This window comes from Vombatus ursinus, unplaced genomic scaffold (genome assembly GCF_900497805.2).
Source record: "Vombatus ursinus unplaced genomic scaffold, bare-nosed wombat genome assembly UNPS02014858.1, whole genome shotgun sequence".
Classification (NCBI taxonomy): Eukaryota; Metazoa; Chordata; class Mammalia; order Diprotodontia; family Vombatidae; genus Vombatus; species Vombatus ursinus.
Window position 1 is genome coordinate 2,078,630 of NW_020954636.1, and position 21,704 is coordinate 2,100,333.

General features: G+C 37.2%; 2 protein-coding genes across 2 annotated transcripts; both read left to right on the forward strand.

The window, feature by feature from the left end:
* Positions 1–247: 247 nt before the first annotated feature.
* On the forward strand, positions 248–1,186 carry LOC114027338 (olfactory receptor 13-like). The gene has a single exon (XM_027841318.1). It carries the CDS (start codon positions 254–256, stop codon positions 1,184–1,186), a length of 933 nt encoding a protein of 310 aa, XP_027697119.1. The 5' UTR covers positions 248–253.
* A 15,413-nt stretch (positions 1,187–16,599) lies between these two features.
* Positions 16,600–17,559, forward strand: LOC114027267 (olfactory receptor 2A5-like). The gene has a single exon (XM_027841257.1). The coding sequence runs from the start codon at positions 16,618–16,620 to the stop codon at positions 17,557–17,559; it is 942 nt and encodes a 313-aa protein (XP_027697058.1). The 5' UTR covers positions 16,600–16,617.
* Positions 17,560–21,704: the final 4,145 nt, after the last annotated feature.

Genomic DNA, 21,704 nt, shown 5'->3' on the forward strand with positions numbered 1-21,704 from the left:
CATATATATATACATATAATTTACACACATACATATATACATATATAATATATGCAAATGTATATAAAGAAACTAAGAGAATAATAATGTGTTATTTTAATCAAAATAAGATCTCTAAAAGCATATTAGAGTCAATATGAGGGCATTGGAAGGGTGTCATATTTATGCATTTATTTTAATGCACATATCAGTCGATAAAAATTCTTGGTGAAGCCTTTTGCCCAAATGATTTCTTTGTCTCTGTCACAGAACCATGATGAACAATCACACATTGGTTAAAGAATTCATTCTGATGGGATTTCCTCTTGGCCCTGATATGCGAATGTTTCTCCTTGGGCTCTCCTCTCTGCTATATGCCTTCACCTTAATGGGCAATGGAGTAATCTTAGGACTCATCTCTCTGGAGGCCCGACTCCACACCCCCATGTACTTCTTCCTCTCACACTTGGCCCTTGTTGACATTTCCTATGCCTGTAACACTGTGCCTCAGATGCTAGTAAACCTACTGGATCCAGTCAAGCCCATCTCATATGCAGGGTGTATAACTCAGACTCTTCTCTTCTTGACTTTCGCCCTCACAGAATGTCTTCTCTTGGTAGTAATGTCTTATGATCGCTATGTGGCAATCTGTCATCCCCTCAGATATCCTGTCATCATGAGCTGGAGGGTGTGTATCACTTTATCATTGAGTTCATGGGTCCTTGGCTTCCTTTTGGCCTTGGCCCACCTAATTTTATTACTGCCATTGACTTTGTGTAGCCCCCAGAAAATCAACCACTTTTTTTGTGAAATCTTAGCTATACTCAAACTTGCCTGTGCTGACACCCATATCAATGAGATCTTGGTCTTGGCTGGGGCTGCTTCTGTGTTGGTGGGGCCCCTTTCTTCAATTGTGATCTCCTACATGCGAATCCTCTGGGCAGTCCTGCATATCCAGTCAAGAGAGGGGAGACAGAAAGCCTTTTCCACCTGCTCCTCCCATCTCTGTGTAGTAGGACTCTTCTATGGCACTGCCATCATTATGTACATTGGGCCTGAGCATGGGAATCCCAAGGGGCAGAAGAAATATCTCCTCCTATTCCATAGCCTATTTAATCCTATGCTGAACCCCCTTATTTATAGTCTGAGGAACAATGAAGTAAAGGGTGCCCTGAAGAGAATGCTAGGGAATAGGAGACCATCCTAAAAGATTTGATAGATTATAAGTTCATAGTAGAATTCAGCAATTATGACTATATGCTGATAAAAGTTGTAACAGTAATCTGAAACCTGGTTTCATTTTGCTTAATTGAAAAAAAAGTAGAATCTATTTCCTCCCCTTTAACATAAGAAATATGGGCTAGATGGCTTCTGAGGTCCCTTCCAGTTCTATGAGCCTATAAATTTTCAAATGTATGAAAGTATTGTTTGTGTTTGACTAGTTTGTGAAAAAATTTAAGATACCAAGGGGCCAAAGAAAAAATTAAATACTTCTACTTAGATGTATGTAATCAATATCCAAACATATTCTACTTGGGGCAGAAGTTTTTGAGTTTGGGTGTGTTAAATAATGAAGTTACAATCTTTTAAACAATGATCTAGGAAAGGATTCCAGGCTATATTTGACTCCTTTTTGTTTTTGTTATTCTTCAACCATTTCAGTTGTGTCTGACTCTGACCCATTTGGGGTTTTCTTGGCAAAGATACTGGGGCAGTTTGCCATTTCCTTATCCAGCTCATTTTACAGATAAGAAAACTGAGGCAAACAGGGTTATATGACTTGCTCAAGATCACACAACTATTAAGTGTCTGAGGCCAGATCTGAATTCAAGTCTTCCTGATTCCAGGCCTGGAACTTTATTGTACCACCTAGCCACCCTTACTTGATTTTAGGAAAATCATCTTGATCATTGTTGTTATTGTTGTTGAGTCATTTCTGTTGTGTCTGACTCTTAATGACTCCATTTGGAGTTTTCTTGGCAAAGATATTGGGGTGATTTCCCATTTCCTTTTCTAACTCATTTTATAGCTGAGGAACTGAGTTAAATAGGGTTAAAGTGACTTGCTTAGAGTCACATAGTGTCTGAGGCCAGATTTGAACTCAGGTTTTCCTAGTTTCAGGCTCTATCCTCCATTCACTGTGCCACACAGCTCTCTCCCTGTTTAATCATTTGAGATGTACAAATATGGTATGGACTAGATCTAGGAGGGGTGGGTTGGTCTCTACTGGGGATCTTCAAGCAAAGGCAAGATGATGATGTGTTGAGTACGTTGTAGTAGACCTTTCCATTCATATCTAAGTTAGAATAAATGGCCTCCAAGGTGCCTCCCAACCCTGAGATTCTATGAATAATATTTTACAATTCAGAATTTTCTGTCTATTACCTCTCATCTTAATCTCTCTATCCTCCAATTTGGAATTACACCCTTGACAGCACTGATAATTTGCTATCCACACTGCATGGTGACCAAAGCATAGGTGCTTGTCCTTCAACTCAGTAACCTCTGGATATCTCATAAGAACTGTTGCCTATGGAGTTGAATAACCCTTGCCTGGCAAAACTATTTTCTCCTGGAACTATACTCAAAAGGCTAAGAAACTATGTATACCCTTTGAACCAGCAATAACACTGCTTCATGTGTATCCCAAAGAGATCAAAGGAGAAGGACTTATTTGTGCAAAAATATTTATAGCAGCTCTTTTTATGGTGGCAAGAATTGGAAAGCAAGGGGATGCCTATCAATTGGGGAACACATTGTGGCAAAAGATTTTGATTAAATATTACTGTGCTATAAGAAATGATGAACATGATGATTTCAGAAAAACCTGGGAAAACATATATAACTCAAGCAAAGTGAAGTGAACAGAACCAGGAGAACATTATGCACAGTAACAGCAATATTTGAGACAAGTACTGTAATCAAGAAAATAATCCAAGACAATTCCAAAGGACTCATGATGAAAAATGCAATCTACATCTAGAAAGAGAACTGATGAACTCTAAATGCAGATTGAAGCATACTTACAAAAAAACTGTATTTTTTGTCTGTTTTCTTTTGTAATATGGTTAATATGGAAATATATTTTGCATGATGGCACACAGATAACTGATATCAAGTTGCTTACCTTCTCAAGGAAGAGAAGGGGTGGGAGCATTGGAGAGAATTTGGAACTCAAAATGTTTAAAAAACATAATATTAATTTTTACATGTAATTGGGAAATATTGAACAAAATAAATTAAAAATATATTTTTAAAATTATTTATTACTTTCCCTAGTATCCATGACCCCACTGTTAACATTGTTTGATTTCTAAGATAGTCTGATTACCAGCAAATATAAAGAAAAAAGAAGTGATTTTGACACTTTTCTTTACATGCCCATTGAAGAAGATCAGTCAAAGTCATGTTTTCCCCTATGGTCATGAAGCAGAGGGGAATCAGAGCACATGTGACATTGAGAAAATAAGGATTTTCTACCCAAAAATCTATCTAGAAAGAGGTAATGATAGAAAATCATCTACAGGCTACCTGGAGTACAACTTTTGAAGATTTTTCTTAGCTCTTTTGGATTGTGCAAATATAAGAGAAATTCTCACTGTGTTTACTGGCTTTTTTCCCCTGGGGCCAGGGTAAAAGATTTGTTCATAAACAACAATTCTGTTTCTCTGGCTATCCAAAAAAAATTTAAATAAAACAAAGATATATTAAAAGACATTTCTGGAATATTTCAGGAGTAAAAGGAAGAAAATGCTGGACATATGGGTGAACTGATTTGCTAGGTGATTCTTCAATCCTTTAACAGATGTTACACTGGGATATGGTTCCTTGTTCATTTCCAGGTGAGTTATCGTTTAGGAAAGCAGGCATTCAATGTAAATCATGCTAAACTATAGCTTCTAAAGGCACAGAGTTAAAAATTAAAGAGTTTGTCATGCCATTTTGAAACTCATCTCTAACTGGAAGAAAAAGACCTCACAGTATTCCATGCTATGACTATAAATATATATTATGAATTTTTTTTCTTTCTGTTTCTTTTCTTCTATCAATGGTAGGAAAAAAAGATATAGAAATTTATGATAACTTTCTGTATAGAAAAATAACTGAATGCTTTCTCTTCTGATTCTGTTCATATGTATTCAAGAGAAAAAAGAAGACATTGGGTATTTGGTGTTTATTCAAATGTTCACACATTCACTCTTTCATTTGGTCAAAAAATAGTTTATAATCTCTTTAAAACACAGGTTCTTAACCTTTTTGTTTGTCACAGAAGGACGTTTCTAGAACATGGATTGACATATTATTGGCACCTGCAACAACAAATTGCTTTTAGATAACAAATGAGGATGGCATTTGAAATAAGAAAGCCAAGCATGAGATTTGAAATTTGATTATGAATCCAAATTGTGGTACCTAACAATAAGATCATACACCTAATGGTACAGCAAGCCCAAAGCATCAAAGAGGCTTGGAGGATTATACATACATGAATCCATTGAGATCCACAGTGGGAAAGTGGCCTAAGTTCATTCATTTAGTGAGTAGTAGAGATTAGTCTTGAACCCAGATCCTCTGGTTCTGGATCCAGCATTCTTACTATTCCAGTATGTCAAGTCTGCACAATTTGGTGGCAGTCAGATTGTGGAGAGCTTCAAATTCCAGGATGAGGACTTTGTAGTATATCCTAGTGGAAACAGGGAGATACCAAATATTTTTCAGCAGAGGAGTTAATGTCATCAGGCCAATGTCTTAGATTCGGGAGCTGTTAGGAGAATCAGCTGGAGAGAGATGAAACTGGAACAACAGCGGCAGCAAGAGCAGCAAGAAACAATTAGAATTATGTCGGCATATTCCAGGTCCTAGGAGGAGATGAGGGCCTGAAGCAGGGTTCTGACTGCATAAGGAGAGCTAAGATTTAACAAATGTTGGGGTTCAGGTGAGACTAGATGGTTTTCCAACTCTGAGATTTTTACATCTCTATTAAATTTAGAAAGTACTAGAAGCTGAGAGAGCAATTTGAAATTAACTTAATCCAGCTAAGTTGAGGCAAAATGGTGAAATCAGATGATAAGGATTCAAATCTTGATTTTCTTACTTCTGTATGACCTTGAGTAAAGTATTTTCCCTCTCTGGTCCTCTATTGCCTCAGCTGAGAAATGAACAGATCTGACCAGATTATATCTAAGGCCCTCTCCAACTCTAAAGCCTGTGATCTTTTGAAAGTGAAAATACTTCATAGTTATTTCTTCTCCAGTCACAAACTCTAGGAGAAAAAATGTATATCTACCCCATGGGAAAATCTATTCCCATAAAACTAAACCATAATAGGTTCCAAGGGGACCCATTTAGCAAAGATTGTCCTTATCCCACCCTCTATCTTATGTTCCATTAGGAAGCATCTGGATTTGAAACAACATCAGGATACTTGAACCTGTAAGAAGACCAAATATTTGGGTACTATGATTTGTGATGCAATCCCAAGGGATATTACCTTCTATTTTTTGAGTTTCTTATGTGGGTATGAAGATATCTCCTGTATTTACTCCTGAACACTCCCCCTGAATGAGAGAGAGAGAGAGAGAGAGAGAGAGAGAGAGAGAGACAATCACTAAGTTTCCACACAGACAAGAGATGTTTGGGGATGATGTCCCATGGACCCTTTTACTGCACTGAATCCTCAAGAGTGTCTGGGGAGGTGACTGATTTGAACTGATCACAGGAAAAAAAAACCTTCATTTCCAAGCAACACCCAGATGCTGTCTCAGTCCCTATTAGGAAGGACAGTGAGAGCTCCTGTGTACAGGGCTTGGAGACTTCTCAGGCTAACTTCCAGGTAAAGGGCAAAACTGGTGCCATGCTAAATTTAAGTGCTGTGGGAGGTAAGTTAGACATGAGGAATGAGTGGTGAGATTGGAAGGGAAAAGCAGATGTTCCCTCTGAGTCAAGCATATTCCTATGAATCTAGACTTATAACAGCAAAGTCACATACCACTGCTAGGAATAACTTCTAGCAGTCATACCCTCTCTCAGAGGGTATGACTCAGATACTTCTCTCAGATCCCACTTTGGGGGAGTGGTGGGTCTTGGTGACAGATGGACTAGGCAAATTATGTCTCTGCTGATCTATGCAGGTTATACCTGGAAACAGCTCAATGTGTCATTACCAATCCAAATTTTAAAAGGACATGGAAGTGATCTGTCTAAAGGGACTCTGATCCTTCTCCTGTCTCTGAAACAAACATATCCTGGAAATAATCCTAGGAATGAGTGGCCAGACTAGAGAGATTCTCTTCTGACTCTCCTTTAGTCGCTCTGGTCAGAGAGGATTAGTATTGTGTCCTGTAAGAGTTCAAAAGGCAGTGAAAAGTTCACATACACTGTAGGAAGGACTCTCAGTTTGGTTTTATGCTGTAGAAGGAAAGCCACTAAGTTTTCTTCACAGTTCTTTTCTGATGTATACTACATTTGCTACGTCATAAGTATTCTACAAAAAAAAAAAAAAAAACAACAACAAATTAGTCTGAACTCCAAACAAAAACGAACCTGTCAGGCCATGAGAGTAAGTCAGATAGGTATACAATGTGGCTTTGGAAGAGCTGTGAGCCTATGAAGAAATCTGGTAAAACTTCCCCAGCCTAAGAGGCATTTCCCAATAATACAACATTGATTGGGTTGTGTATTCAATTTGCTTTGGTTCAGAATTGAATTCATTTAGTCATTCATTCTTTCACAATATACTGACTACTGTGTACAAAGTGAGAGGTTGTGCAGGGTAGTGGGAAGAGGGCTGTCTTTGGAATCAGGAAAACATGCCTCTGACACATATTGTGTGTCCCTGAAATGATCACTTTACCTCTCAGTCTTCCAGAAAATTCTCTTAGACTAAGTTTAGAAAACCTGCATATCTACATCAAAGGAAATATCTTCAAAACATAAGGTTCCTTCAACAATGAAGCCACAGGTTTAGACAAAAACATATGAAACACTGAACTAAACATTGAGACTTAGTAAAGACAGACAATCTTTGTCCTCGATTTATAATCTAATTGGGGAGATCAGACAGTTATAGAAATGACTATAGTTTGGCATATAGTGCCATAAGAGAAATATAACTTACTCCAAGGGATCCAACCACGAAGAGAATGAGCTAGGGGGAAAGCATCAGGGAAAAGGGGCAGCAGTCAAGGCCCAGGAGACAGTATGAGCAAATTTTCAGCAGGACGCATCATAAGGTTGAGTTAGGAGTTCAATTCAGACTATAAATACACTCCATACACCTCTCTTCTTACTCTCACAGCCTTTTGTAAGGTGGGATTATTATTCAAGCATCAGTGAGCTCAATACTCCTCTCCCCTAAATCTAGGGCTGGTGCTACTTACAAGGTTCTTCACTGCTTTCAGATTCATGCTTTACTTACTTTTGAAAAACAATATAGAATTCAAGACACAAAATATACTTGTTAACTGAGCATTAGAAATATGAAAAGATGCAGGGATTCAAAGGTAAGTTTCAATGGTCTATGTAATTATATCATTGGAACTGGAGTGGTTTCTACTTGCAAATGGGCTATGGCAGGTTCCATCTTTCTTTCTTCATTCTTCACATTCAGAGGTTACACTCTTAAAGATTACTGTTAGCTGTATCTAGCTCTGACTGAAAAGATAATTGGCATTAATATCCTACCAGCTCCACACATCAAAACCTTTTCTTAGTTCATGTTACCACGGATTTAGGGTTAGAAGAGACCTTAGAATGGATCAAACCCCCTAATTTTAGAGATGAGGAAACTGAGGCCTGGAGAGTTTAAGTGAGTTGCTTAAACTCACACAGCTAATAGGTGGCAATCAGGGATCTCCTGATTCTAAATTCAATGTTCTTTCCATTTTACCATGTAGTTTCTCACCTGATAGAGTTCTCAAGGGTAGTAACTGTTTACAGAAACTATCCTACCTGATATGTTGTCCTTTCCATTTTCTGCCTGCCCCAATCCTTTCCTCAGAAAGAAGTTCTATTCCTTCCCAGCCCCTTAGACTGATCCACTTTAACACTGGTGTTTTCCAACATCAAAAGTTCTGTCACATTTTCTAAAATGTCATAGTAAATACACAGTGATCCTTTTGCCATCTTTCTTTGAATTACTGTAGGTCATGGAGCAAAATAGAAGCATAGATCTTTAGAGTTAGAAGGGACCTTAGACATCATTCAACTCCTTTATTTTTAGGATGTCCAGAAGAGTGAAGTGACTTCCCAAAAGCCAATTTTGTTATGAAAGGTGATTGTAGTAGAAAGGGGGCTGGATTGGGAGTCAGAGGATCTGGGTTCAGATCCTGGTTCTCCTACTTGCTACCTGAGAGACCTTGTACAAGGGACCTTAGCTCTCTGGCCCTCACTTCCCTCATTTTTAAAATAAAGGGGTTGTACCAGATAACTTTCAAAGCTCATTCCAGGTCTAAATTTCCATCACTTAGCACAGTACCTAGTTCATATTAGGTACTTAATAAATGTTTATTGATTGATTGATTAAAATTTATGATGCTATGAATTCCTGTCATCTATTTTTTACAAGCATGCAGCACAGTGGAGTTGTATGGTGGTTACTGTCTGCAAAACTGGCAAGAGTTACAATATACTTAAAGATTATCTTTTTTAGTCTTCTATTCATCTTTGTATAGTATTTTCTATGTTATTTGCATTTTTAGTTTTCCTATTCTTGCACACATAAAATGAAAAAGTTTGGGAATTATTTTAATTTTGAACTTTTATTTTGGTAAATCTAATGAAAGCTAGGTCAAGGAGTAGAAGAAGAAAATTACTTGATTGTTGATTGTAACATACGGGGAGAAGCTAAGTACCTGCCTACTATATCAAACAACATTACAAGGTCTAGTTTTTTATATTTTGTACTGAAGGAGAGTTAGAGATTAAATAGAGAAGACAAATTTTATTGGCATCATTTTTCAGTTCTTCAAAACAGCTCACACTTAGGAGTAAACATATCGCACAGGAAAAGGCCTGGGATATGTAATCGAAAGAGCTGAATTAAAATCCCAGCTCTACAGACAAGCCTTTTCCTTTTGTACCTTACTTTCTGACCATTGTCGAGTTTTCCACCTTCTCTGGAGGGTCCCTTCCAGTTCCAAGGCCCATCCATGATCCCATGAAAAAGCATAAGCAACAGCCTCTGTGATTATATTTCCTTTCCTCTCTCTCTCCTTCCCTGCTTCCATCCACAAGACATCTTGGAAAGAGACCCCAGCCCTAGAGGGACTAAAAGCTCAGCTCAGGTACCATTTGCCTTGGTGGAGACCAACCAATATCAGTGGATCCGGTAAGAGTCTATCTGCCTCACTCCACTCCATATCTGTTTCATTTGGTGGTTGGAGGCAAGCTCTATTCTCCCTTCGCCAAGAGATAAAGTGTGTTGTAGGGGGAAGGAGCTATACCCTATGAATAAATAGACAATTCCAAACTTTGCTTCTAACGAGCTATGTGATGGTAGATAAATCACCTCACCTTTCTGGATATCACTTTCCTCACTTGAAAAATGAAGGGGGTGGATTAGACAACCTATGTGGTGCCTCCCATTTCTAATGGTCTTTGGCATGTATTTCTGAAATAAAAATAGAGCCAAGACAAGAAATTCGTGTGCTGTAGGCAAGCTGTGAAAGTTAAACACCCTCTGTGTCACTGACTAGCTGAGACTTTCGATCTTCACTTTTAACATATGGGGTTTTGTCTGGAACAAAAGAAAGGCTTCTGTGTTGGTGGAAAGTGTTTCTGGTCTTAAAATCCATATATTTGGAAAAAAAGTATGAGTGCCCTTCCTTGCACCTCACCCACTAACTTCCCTGAATATCACATTCTAGGATAGTGCTTACTTTGCTTACCTCTATTTCTAGGCAGTCAGGTGATACAGTGAATGCATAGAATGCAAGGCCTGGAGTCAGGCATCCCTGAGTTTAAATCAGGCCTCAGACACTCACTAGCTAGGTGACTCTGGACAAGTCATTCAAGTTCTTTCTGCCTCAATTGCCTCATCTATGAAATGGAGATAATGATAGACCTACCTCCTAGGGTTTTTTGTGATGATCAAATGAAATAATATTTGTAAAGCACTTAGCTCAGTGTCTGGCACATAGTAGATACTTAATAAATGCTTGTTTCCTTTTTGTCCACTCATACATTATTTACCTTCATCAGTAAAACCAACTATGAATTATTTATTAGTGCATTATCTGTAGCACTTGTTATTTATGACACCAAATTCTCATTCCAATAAAAATAAGACATTGAAAGGATTAGGCGCAGGCAAGAACAAGGCTGTCTAAGTGCCTAAATGGTAGACTGCATGTCTCAGAAACAATTTGCATCTGATATTGTACTCCCAAGTAATTTTAGATAATCTCTTGCTTTGTACTATGTTCTCTGATAGATATCTGATAGATATCTATCTTAAGAAATGACATTCTAAGTAATGTAATAGGTATATATAAATGGAATCAGAGATGGAATGCTATGTACTCTTAAAAGGGTCATATCAGAAGTCAGTGCCAAAGGCGAGTTCTCTAATCTGTAGTCACTTTAAAAAAATAGATTTTATTGATATCTTTTTCAAAAATAGCTTGCATTTCCCTTATATCCTTCCCATACCCGTCGCAGAGAGTTATCTCTTACAACAAATACTTTTTAAAAAATCAGCAAAACTAATTGATACATTGAAAAGAATCTGACTTTACATGTTTAATAATCCATACTTGTGGACCTATACTTCTGCAAAGGAACAGAGGAAGGTATCTTCTCATAAGTCTTTTTTTGGAGCAAAACAGTCATTGTAATTTCAAATTATACTGTTTAGATTGTTTTATGATTGTTATTTCTATTTACATTGTTTTGGTCAATGTTAATATTGTTTTCCTGGTCCTTCATACTTTATTTGCATCAATTCACATAAGTCTTCTCTGTATTCATCACTTCCATTGTTTTGTACAACACAATAATATTCCGTTGCACTCATGTCTCACAATTTGTTTAACTGTTCCTCAATTTAGGGCAACAAGGTGATACAGTGGGTAAAGCGCTAGGTCTGGAGTCAGGAAAACTCATCTTCCTGAGTTCAAATCTGCCCTCAGACACTTTAGTAGCTGTGTGATCTTGGGCAAATCATTTAACCTTGCTTGCCTCAATTTCCTCATCTGTAAAATGAGCTGGAGAAGGAAATGGCAAATCATTCTAGGATCTTTGCCAAGAAAATCCCAAATGGGATCACAAAGGTTCAGACATGACTAAAACATGAACAACAAAATCAATTTACATACACTTCATTTCCAATGCTTTGCTACTACATGCACAACAAATGCATCCATAAATATTCTTTATGGATATGGAGATTTTCCTTTTTGCCAATGACCTGCTTGGAGTATATACTTAGTAGTAGAATCTCTTGGTTAATGGGTATGGACTTTTGAGTCACTTTACTTGTATAATTCCAAATTGCTTTTTAGAATGGTACTAATTCACAGCTCCTCTAGCAATGTATTAATGTACTTGTATTTCCATAATCCCTTTGACATTGATTCTTCTCTCCAGTTTTCTGTTTATGAGGTGAAATGCCTGGGTTTTTTTTTATTTGAGTTTGTTTCATTATTAGTGATTTGGAGCATTCTTTCATATTGTTTGTTAATAGTGTATAATTCTACTTTTGAGAACCATTTGCTTTGGTGATTTGTTTGATGACTTTGTTATGTTGGGGAATGGCTTTTGGTCTGGTATAAATGTTGTTATCTATAGGTCCTAACAGAGATTTTCTTTTTTTCCCTCAGTCAACTGCTTCCTTTGTTGACCTAGATTCACTCATTTAGTTTGGGCAATAGCTTTTCAATTTCTATCTCTTCTAATTGATAGAGCTCTCTTTTGGGGATGGGGGGTTTAGAATTCATCTCTCACGTAGTTATGAAGATAAATGTTTCAAGATATAAACAAGAGATGTACTTTGTCAAAGACTTTTCCTGCATCTTTTAAGATAATCAAGTTTTTTGGATTCTTTTGTTTCAACATGGTTAGTTATGTTGATTGTTTTCCTCATATTAAACCCTCTGTCTCCCTGGCATAAATACAACTTGGCCAAAATGATTGATTTCTTTTTTTTTAAGTTTCTATATTCTTTTTTTGCCAGGGTTTTATTTATTTAAAATTTTTAAAAAATTATATTGACCTATAATTCTTTTTCTTTGCTTTACCAAACCTCCTGAGTTAAGGTATTAGGACTACATTTGCCTCATAAAAGGAGTTTGGTAGAATGGTTTCTTTCTCAATTTTGGAGAATAATTTGTGTAATATAGGTATCCATTGTTCTTTAAAAGTCTGGTAGAGGGGCAGCTAGGTGGCACAGTGGATAGAGCACCCACCCTGAAGTCAGGAGGACATGAGTTCAAATCTGAGCTCAGACCAAACCCTTGACACGTACTAGCTATGTGACTCTGGGCAACTCACTTAACCCTAATTGCTTTAAAAAAAAAAAAAGGTAATAAAGTTTGATAGAATTCTCATATAAATTGATCTGAACTTTGAGTTTTTTATTCTTTTGTTAGTTTCTTTATAGCTATTTTATTTCCTTTTCTCAGACTGGACTATTTGATATTCAATTAGTCTGGCTATTTTATTTTTCTGAAGGTAATATTTTATTTATTTTATATTTCAGCTGTGTTGTTATTTAATTGTGCATAGAAGGTTCTTAAAATTCTTTTATCTTCTAGTTTTGTTGTGATTTCACCTTGTTCTATTTTTATTTTGTTGATCTCATTTTCTATCCTTTTATTTTTAATCAGACTGACTAAATACTTATAAATTTAGTTAGTCTTTTCAAAGAATCAACTTTCTGTTTATAAGTTCTTTAGTCTTCCTCATTTTCAATTTATCTGTTTCTCTTTTAATTCTCAAGGTTTCCCCTTTTGTTATATTGCGTTTGTTCATATGTTGACTTTCTATTTTTTTTCAAAATATATTCAGTTCATTAATCCTTTCTTTTCCAGTTTTTTTTTTAACATAAACCTTTAGGGACTTTTTTTAACCTCAGAGAACTGTGTTAGCTCAATCCCAGAAATCTCTTCACTCTTTTTCAAATAATTATACTGTTTCGATTATTTTTTCACTGACCTATTCGTTATTCAGGATGTCATTATTAAGTCTCCATTTAGGTTTGTGCCTTTTGTTTGTGCTTCCTGAATTGATTATTATTTCTTTTGCGTTGTGACCTAAAAAGATGTGCTTTGTATTTCTCTCCTTTTACATTTATTTGAAAATTTTCTGTGTGCTAACACATGGACTATTTTTGTAAATGTGCCATATGGCGATGAGAAATATGTATATCTTTGGTGGTCTCTTTCAGAAGATGAAATAAATCTTTTAGCTCTAAATTCTCCAACGTTTTGTTAACTCTATATTTTTCCATTTGTTTATCTTTCTGTTAGATTTGTACAACTCTGAGATTGTTCCTACTAGGTTGAGTCTTTGCCCTCAGTAGCTTCTGCCAGGACAGGACTGATCATAGACTGATTTCAGTTCCTTTGCTTCAGACCTGATGTAGTCACTCACACTGGCTCCCTACCCAAGTTCCTTCCATGACTCCCTTTCTTTCCTTCTGATCCTCCCCTTCTCCAAATGGAAGTGTCTCCTTTTCCTACCCTGCAATATTTACATGTTATATTATATTAATATTGTATTTATATTAATTCACAGGTGTATATGTGCATGTATGTAAATTTGTGTACATAAGTATATATATATGTTTATGTACATAAATGTAATTTATTCTTCCTATACTTATATTTGTATATGTTGTTTCCCATCATCAAAGGTAAACTCCTTGAGAATAGCTCCTTGAGACTGCTGCCTTTTTGTCCTTGTACTCCCAGTACCTAACAAAGTCCCTAGCACACAGTAGGCTCTTAAATGGGTACTGATTGACTGACTCAGTGCCCTAGATCACATAGGGCATTTTATGTCTAATTATGACACAGGGCCAAACTGACTAAGAAGTCTTACACAATTTGAAGGAACCAAGTCCTGGTTTTGCGTTTGGGCATCATTGTACTACACATCTTTCTGCTTCTGCTATTTAAAGAATGATGGAATAGACCTTAGAGCAGAAAGGCATACTAACTATTAAATGAAAGCCTTCGCTTTGATTGGAAAGTTAGGAGTTCCCGCTAAGGCTGTTATACTGACCTGTCAAAATAGAAAAGTTGCAAGGGTTTTTTTTTAGGTGATGATACAAAAGTTGAGGCTGGTCTACAAGCGGAAAGGTTTTAACACTGAAACAAATGGGTGAGACAAGGCAGTAAGAGTTTTTCTCTCTGAACCCCTGAAAGATAAAAGACTGAATTACTGCAGTGAAAGATTAATGAGAAAAGTTTCTGCTTCTATAATCTTTAAGGAGAGCGTTAACAAGAATTATAAATAGAGTATGAAAATAGGACCTTTGCCCCAGGGTGACATATTCAGAGGGGACAGAGCAGTACTTATATTTGGGGTTTCTTCACAGAGATAATTTCGTCATTTCCTTCTCCAGCTCATTTTACAGATGATGAAATTGAGACAAACAGGGTTAAGTGATTTGCCCAGGGTCATACATTAAGTGTCTGCAGCCAGTGCTGAACTCAGGTCTTCCTGACCCCAGGCCTGGTACTCTATCCACTGTGCCATCTCATTGCCCCTACACTTCTTCAGAAACACTGAAATATCTGAATCGCTTAACAATAACAATTAGTTAAAATAGTTTTTTTAAGCTGTTAAAGTACTAGATTAACTATTAGTAGAAAAAAATCAGATATATTATGCCTCTTCCCCAGCTGCCACAATGCAGTTAAGCTCCCCTAGTCACCAAAAATTGGCATGTAGATTGGACAGTGGATAGAGGAGCAGGCCTGGAGTCAGGAAGACTGCTTATTCCTAAGTTCAAATCTGGTCACAGACACTTATTTGCTGTATGACCCTGAGCAAGTCACTTAGCCCTGTTTGCCTCAATTTCCTGGTCTGTAAAATGAGCTAGAGAAGGAAACGGCAAATCATAGTAGTAGTTTTGCCAAAAAAAAAAAAACCCAAATGGGGTCACAGAGAGTCAGAAACAACTGAAAAATGACCAGAACAAGAGGTAAGCCCATCAACAAGAGCTTTCTTGTGTTCTGGAGCCGGTGTCTTGGATCACCATGGCCTCCTACCAAATGAGCCTTTCTTAAAGAATATTTGTTTGAGAGTGCTTTTGCTGCTGTGGGTTGACTGATCTCATCATATTTTTTGAAACTTGCCCCATGTGGGAAAAAATGGTAATAGTATCTCTGATGTTTAAAAAGATATGTTTTGCTGACTCTCTGGATGTCCAGTAGACATCTTAATCTCATTAGGTCCAAAACAGAACTCATCTTTTCCCCTAAATGCTCCTCCCTTCTGCCTTCCCTAGGATTGTAAAGGGCAACACCATCTCTCCAGTCCCTCAGGCTCACAGACTAGGGATCATCTTAGAGCCTTCACTATCTTTCACCTCCCATATCCAAGCTGTTGCCAAGGTCTGTCAATTTCACCTTTATAATATCTCTCCAATGTGCCTCCTTCTCTTCTCTCACACTGCCACCACTCTGATACAAGCCCTCATCATCTCACCTTGATTACTTCAATGACCAACCCATCCTCCATTAAATCACTAGTTATTTTCCTAAAAGTGCAGATCTAATCATGTCATTGCTTTACTTTATAAATTCCAGTGACTTCCTTTTGCCTCCAAGAGCAAATATAAAATGCTCTGCTTGATATTTAAAGCTTTTCATAGCCTACCCTCCTCCTACCTTTATAATCTTCTTACCCTTATTCCCCAACACTAATCTTTCATCCATGTACTAGCCCCCTGGCAGTTCCATAAAGAGGACATTTCATCTTTGGGCTCTGAGTATTTCCTCTGGCTATCCCCTGTGTCTGGAATGCTCTCTATCATCCACTCCAACTACTGATCTCCCTGGTTTTCTTTAAGTCCAACTAAAATCTTACTTTTATAGGAAGCCTTCACCAACCCATCTTAATTACAGTATCTTACCTCTGTTAATTATTTTTCCTGTATGTAGCTTGTTTGTACATATTTGTTTGCATGCCGTTGCTCTCTTAGATTGTGAGCTCCTTGAGGCCAGGGACTGTCTTTTGCTTCTTTTTGTATCCCTAGCACTTAGCATAATGCCTGGCACATAGTAGGCACTTAATAAATGTTTATTGAATTGAATTTCATCTATTTACATTTGGTAAACCAAGGTACAGGGAGGTAAAGAGGCTGCCCAAGTTCAAAGAGATGAGGGTCAGATCTAGAACTTGAATCCAATCCTCTGACTCCAGAGCCAGAACTTATGCCCCTGCACAAAGAAAAACATACCTTTGCTATTAGCCAGCAGCAATTATCTTCCTGAGCCTATCTGAGGTGTATCTTACATTATATTTTCTTCCTGTTTTGCTTGGATCCTAAAAAGTAACCCTAACACCTCTAAATTTGAGTGTTTTAAGATCTGGAGAATGTAAGGAATATCACCTAAATACTATAATTTAATTCAGTAAATAATAAGATTCAAAAATATTTCTCACATTGACTATCTCTGTCACAAAAGGATGTGGAAAAATCAAACACTGGTCACAGAATTTATCCTTCTGGGATTTCCCATCAGGCCAGAGATACAGATATTCCTCTTTCTGCTGTTCACCTTGTTCTATGCTCTCACTCTTCTCGGGAATGGCATCATCCTGGGACTCATCTGTCTGGACTCCCATCTCCATATTCCCATGTACTTCTTCCTCTCACATCTGGCCATTGTCGACATTTCCTATGCCTCAAACAATGTACCCAAGATGCTTGTGAACTTACTGAACAAGGACAGAGCCATCTCCTTTGCTCCCTGCATAATGCAGATCTTCTTGTATTTGGCTTTTGCCCATGTGGAGTGTCTCATCTTGGTGGTGATGTCCTATGATAGGTATGTGGCAATCTGCCATCCCCTCAGATATACTGTCATCATGAGCTGGAGATTGTGTACTACTCTGACCATCATTTCCTGGGCATTCAGCTTCCTCCTTGCCCTGCTCCATGTGGTCCTCATTCTGAGGCTGCCCTTCTGTGGACCCAGGGAAGTCAACCACTTTTTCTGTGAGATCCTGTCTGTGCTCAAACTGGCCTGTGCTGATACTAGACTTAACCAGCTTGTTATCTTTACAGCCTGTGTGTTCATCCTAGTTGGACCTCTCTGTTTAGTCCTGATCTCCTACATGCGCATCCTCTATGCCATCCTCAAGATCCAGTCTGGGGAGGGACGAAAGAAAGCATTCTCCACCTGCTCCTCCCACCTCTGTGTCGTTGGGCTCTTCTTTGGCAGCGCCATCATAATGTACATGACCCCCAATTCCAACCATCCTGAGGAGCAACAGAAAATCCTCTCCCTATTTTATAGCCTCTTTAACCCTATGTTGAATTCCCTGATCTATAGCTTGAGGAATGCAGAGGTGAAGGGTGCTTTGAGGAGAGTGTTGGGGAAGGAAAACCATTCCCAGAATATGTGACTTGCTTATAACCAGTTCCAATTCACTGGTATTCTTCCTCCTGTTTCATCTGTCTGAGTATAAATCAAAGTTGTCTGCTTTCTCTGTATCTCTGACCAGATAATTCTAGAGACTCTGGATCCTTCACTGTTTATCTCCCAGAAAATTTATTTTTATCGTATTCTCCCCATTTAGCTACAGTAATTTTGATATTGCTTTTCACTTAGGGTTTATATTTAAATCCTTTTTATGTGTGTGTACCTAAGGAGGGATTCAAGATGTAAAGTTTATATTGGGCTTATGTCTCATACTCAGTAATAACTAATTGCTTCTAGAGGTCAGAGAAATTAAAAAAAAATGTCACAAACTAGATAGAGAGCCTATGAGCCATAGATTCATTGATCATGATCTCATCCACCTATCTTGATACCAAATTTGGATGTCCTTTTTTATTTTTAATTTTTTCCTTTCCATTGCCAAAGGACCTTAGTAGAAGTCTTGTACCTGGTGTATTATCCAACCCTGGTGGGACTTCATACATTGTTGGTTCCATGACTTATTAATCACATAATCACCTATCTTGCTAAGTTACCTGAACAGAAGGTGTTTCTCATGCCTTCTTATAGCATGTAGCTACCTCTTCCTTCAGTCTCCTTTGGATGGAATATTCCTCTAGCCCCCTACTTGCTTACAAAGCACTGTCCTCCCTTGTAATGGTGGATCTGAGAATTCAAAGAGGCCTTAGAAGTCACTTCATCTAACCTCCTAATCCAGGCAAGCATACTTCGATTGTATGAACCTTGGATGAATTACTGAATCATATAATTATGTTATTGTTGGAGGAGACCTTTATGTTTGGTTAAAAATCTACTGTCTCAGACATCATAGCTGTTTGTTTTACAACTTCTTTAATGCAATAATGTGTGATACTGTGTATTAGTTATCTCTGCATATGTTTTAGTAAATGTAAGGCCCCTAAAGCCAATGACAATATCACTTTTATGTCCCCATCAACTTGCACAACATCTGTCACACAGAAAGCTTATAATAAATAAATATTAATTAATTTGCTTATTAAATTATCAACTCCATAAGTGTGTCTTGTTTTTTTTTTCATTTCCACCAGCTAAGGACACTATGGTTTGTATAGTAAATGCATAATAGAGATTATTTGAATAAATGTTGGAGGATATTTTGATAAATGTTTGGAGGACAATCTAGTGTGAGCTCAAAGCAAACTGGAAATTTAGGTTAAAAAATTACCCAATTATCCAAAGTAAAAATCATGAAGATTAATGTAAACCTGCAGAATAGAAAGTATTGTAACTGTCTCAAGATTATTTATATTCCAAGAAAAGATAGAATCTGAGTACAATATTCCAGGAAATCATTAAACAAAATTTCCTGGAATTAAAAAAAAAACATTGAAATACAAATAGAATTCACACAAACCCAGTGAGGAAAAAGTAAACATTGTGTGTGCCTAACTATGTTACATTAAAATTAAATAAAAAATAAGTTGCCAGTGGAATTATAAAGATCACTTACCAGAATTAATAATTAAGAAATCAAGATTTTTCAATGATGACAGTATGACTAAAGAAATTGAAATAAAATATATGCAAAATTAAGCAACATGAACCAGAAATTTAGAATTATCTGGGGAAAAGAAAATAACCTATTTATGCATTCTAAGAATGTCTGTATGGGGAAGCTCTCAGATTTTGGAAAATTTACAGAGAGATCTATAAAGAAAGTTCTTGAATAATAATCACAGAATCTTAGAATTAAAGGATCCTCAGAGGCTCTCTCTATCAGCCTATATTTTACTATAATACTTATACAATATCCTCACCAAGGAACTACTCAATCTTTTCTAAAGGATTTATTGTGAGAGGAAAACCACTACCTCCCTCAAAATCCAAGAAACTAAGAACTTAAGAAGATGGCAGAGGTGATATAACCCAACCCAAAAATTGATCAAGAATGCAAAACAAGCCTCACAGTTGTGTGTGTGTATGTGTGTGTGTGTGTGTGTGTGTGTGTGTGTGATTTGAAACTTCTCAAATCAAGATAAGCCAGTTGTTCACAAAGCATGAAAAAACCCTCATGGTATTGCATTGGGTAATTCAATAATGATTCACCTAGGTGTTTCTGAGAAACCAAGAGAAAAATAATAAGATACCACCAAGATGGATAGGATAACCTGTAGCAAGGATCATATAATAAAGGGAAATCAAATTTATTTTTATAAATATATTTATTTAATTTATTTTTCAACATTCACTTCCACAAGATTTTGAGTTCCAAATTTTCTCCCTATCTCTCTCCTCCCTCCACCCCAAGTTGGCATGCATTCTGATTCCCCCTTCACCCAATCTATCTTCCCTTCTATTACCTTCCCTCTCTTATCCCCTTCCCCTTCTATTTTCCTGTAGGATAAGATAGATTTCTATATCCCATTGCCTGTGTATCTTATTTCCCAGTTGCATGTAAAAATAAATTTTACATTCATTTTTAAAACTTCAAGATCCAAATTCTCTCCCGTCCTCAAATCTTACTCATCCATATTGAGAAGGCAAGCAATTTGATATAGGCTATACATGTGCAGTCATACAAAACACTTCCATAATGGTCATGTTGTGAAAGACTAATTATATTTCCCTCCAACCTATCCTGCCCCCTGTTTATTCTATTCTCTACTTTGACTCTGTCCCTCCTCAAAAATGTTTGCTTCTGATTACCCCCTCCACCAGTCTGCCCTTCTTTCTATCACTACCCCTCTCATCCCCTTTCCCCCTATTTGTCCCCTTCCCCTTTCTGGGTTAAGATAAATTTCCATACCCAGTTGAGTGTGTATGTTATTCTCTCCTTAAGCCAAATATGATGAGAGTGAGTTCATACATTCCCTCTCACCCCTTAATTTTATTTTTTAGATTTCATCCCTTCATAATCAACTCACCCTGTGCCCTCTGTCTGTATATATTCCCTCCCACTATCCTAATAATGGGAAAGGTCTCATGAGTTACAAATATCATCTTTCCATGTAGGAATGTAAAGAGTTCAACTTTAATAAGTCCCTTATGATTTCTCTTTCCTATTTACCTTTTCATACTTCTCTTTTTTTACATGAATTCTTTAGGTGTAATAATAATTAATAATATTATATAATTGTTTACTTTTAACTATAACAACATTAAGTTAAGAGTTAACATAGCGATAACAATTCATAATAGTCAACTTTAAACTCTTGTAAAAACTTTTTTTCATCATTTAAATTTATTTATTTCTAGTTTTCAACATTTACTTCCACAAGATTTTGAGTTCCAAATTTTCTCCCCATCTCATCCCTCCTCCCACCCCAAGATGGCATGCATTCTGTATACCCCTTCCCCTAATCTGCCCTCTTTTCTATCCCTCTCCCCTTTACCTTATCCCCTACCCCTTCTATTTTCCTGTAGGGCAGGATACATGGCAATACCCCATTTCCTATATTTCTTACTTCCCAGTTGCATGTGAAAACAATTTTTTTAACATGTGCTTTTAAACCTTTGGGTTCCAAATTTCCTCCCTTCCTCTATCCCCACTCACCATCATTGAAAAGGCAAGCAACTCGATACAGGTTATACAAGTGTAATCATGCAAAACACTTCCATAGTGGTCATGTTGTGAAAAACTAAGTATATTTCCCTTCATCCTATCCCACCCCCCAATTTATTCTCTTCTCTCTTTTGACTCTGTCCCTCCTCAGAAGTGTTTGCTTCTGATTATCCCCTCCACCAATCTGCCCTCCTGTCTATCACACCCCTGCTCTCTTGTCCCCTTATTTTCCTGTAGGGTAAGATAGATTTCCATACCCAATTGTGTATGTTATTCCCTCCTTAGGCCAAATTCTATGAGAATAAGATTCACTCATTCCCTCTCACCTTCCCCATTTCCCCTCCACTGTAAAACATTTTTCTTGTCTGTTTTATGTGAGACAATTTACCCCATTCTACCTCTCCCTTTCTCCTTTTCCCAGTATAATCCTCTCTCACTCCTTAATTTTATTTTCCAGTTATCACCCCTTCATCTTCAACTAACCCTGTGCCCTCTATCTATCTATCTATACATACATATATATATTTCCCACCCACTACCCTAATACTGACAAAGGACTCGTGAGT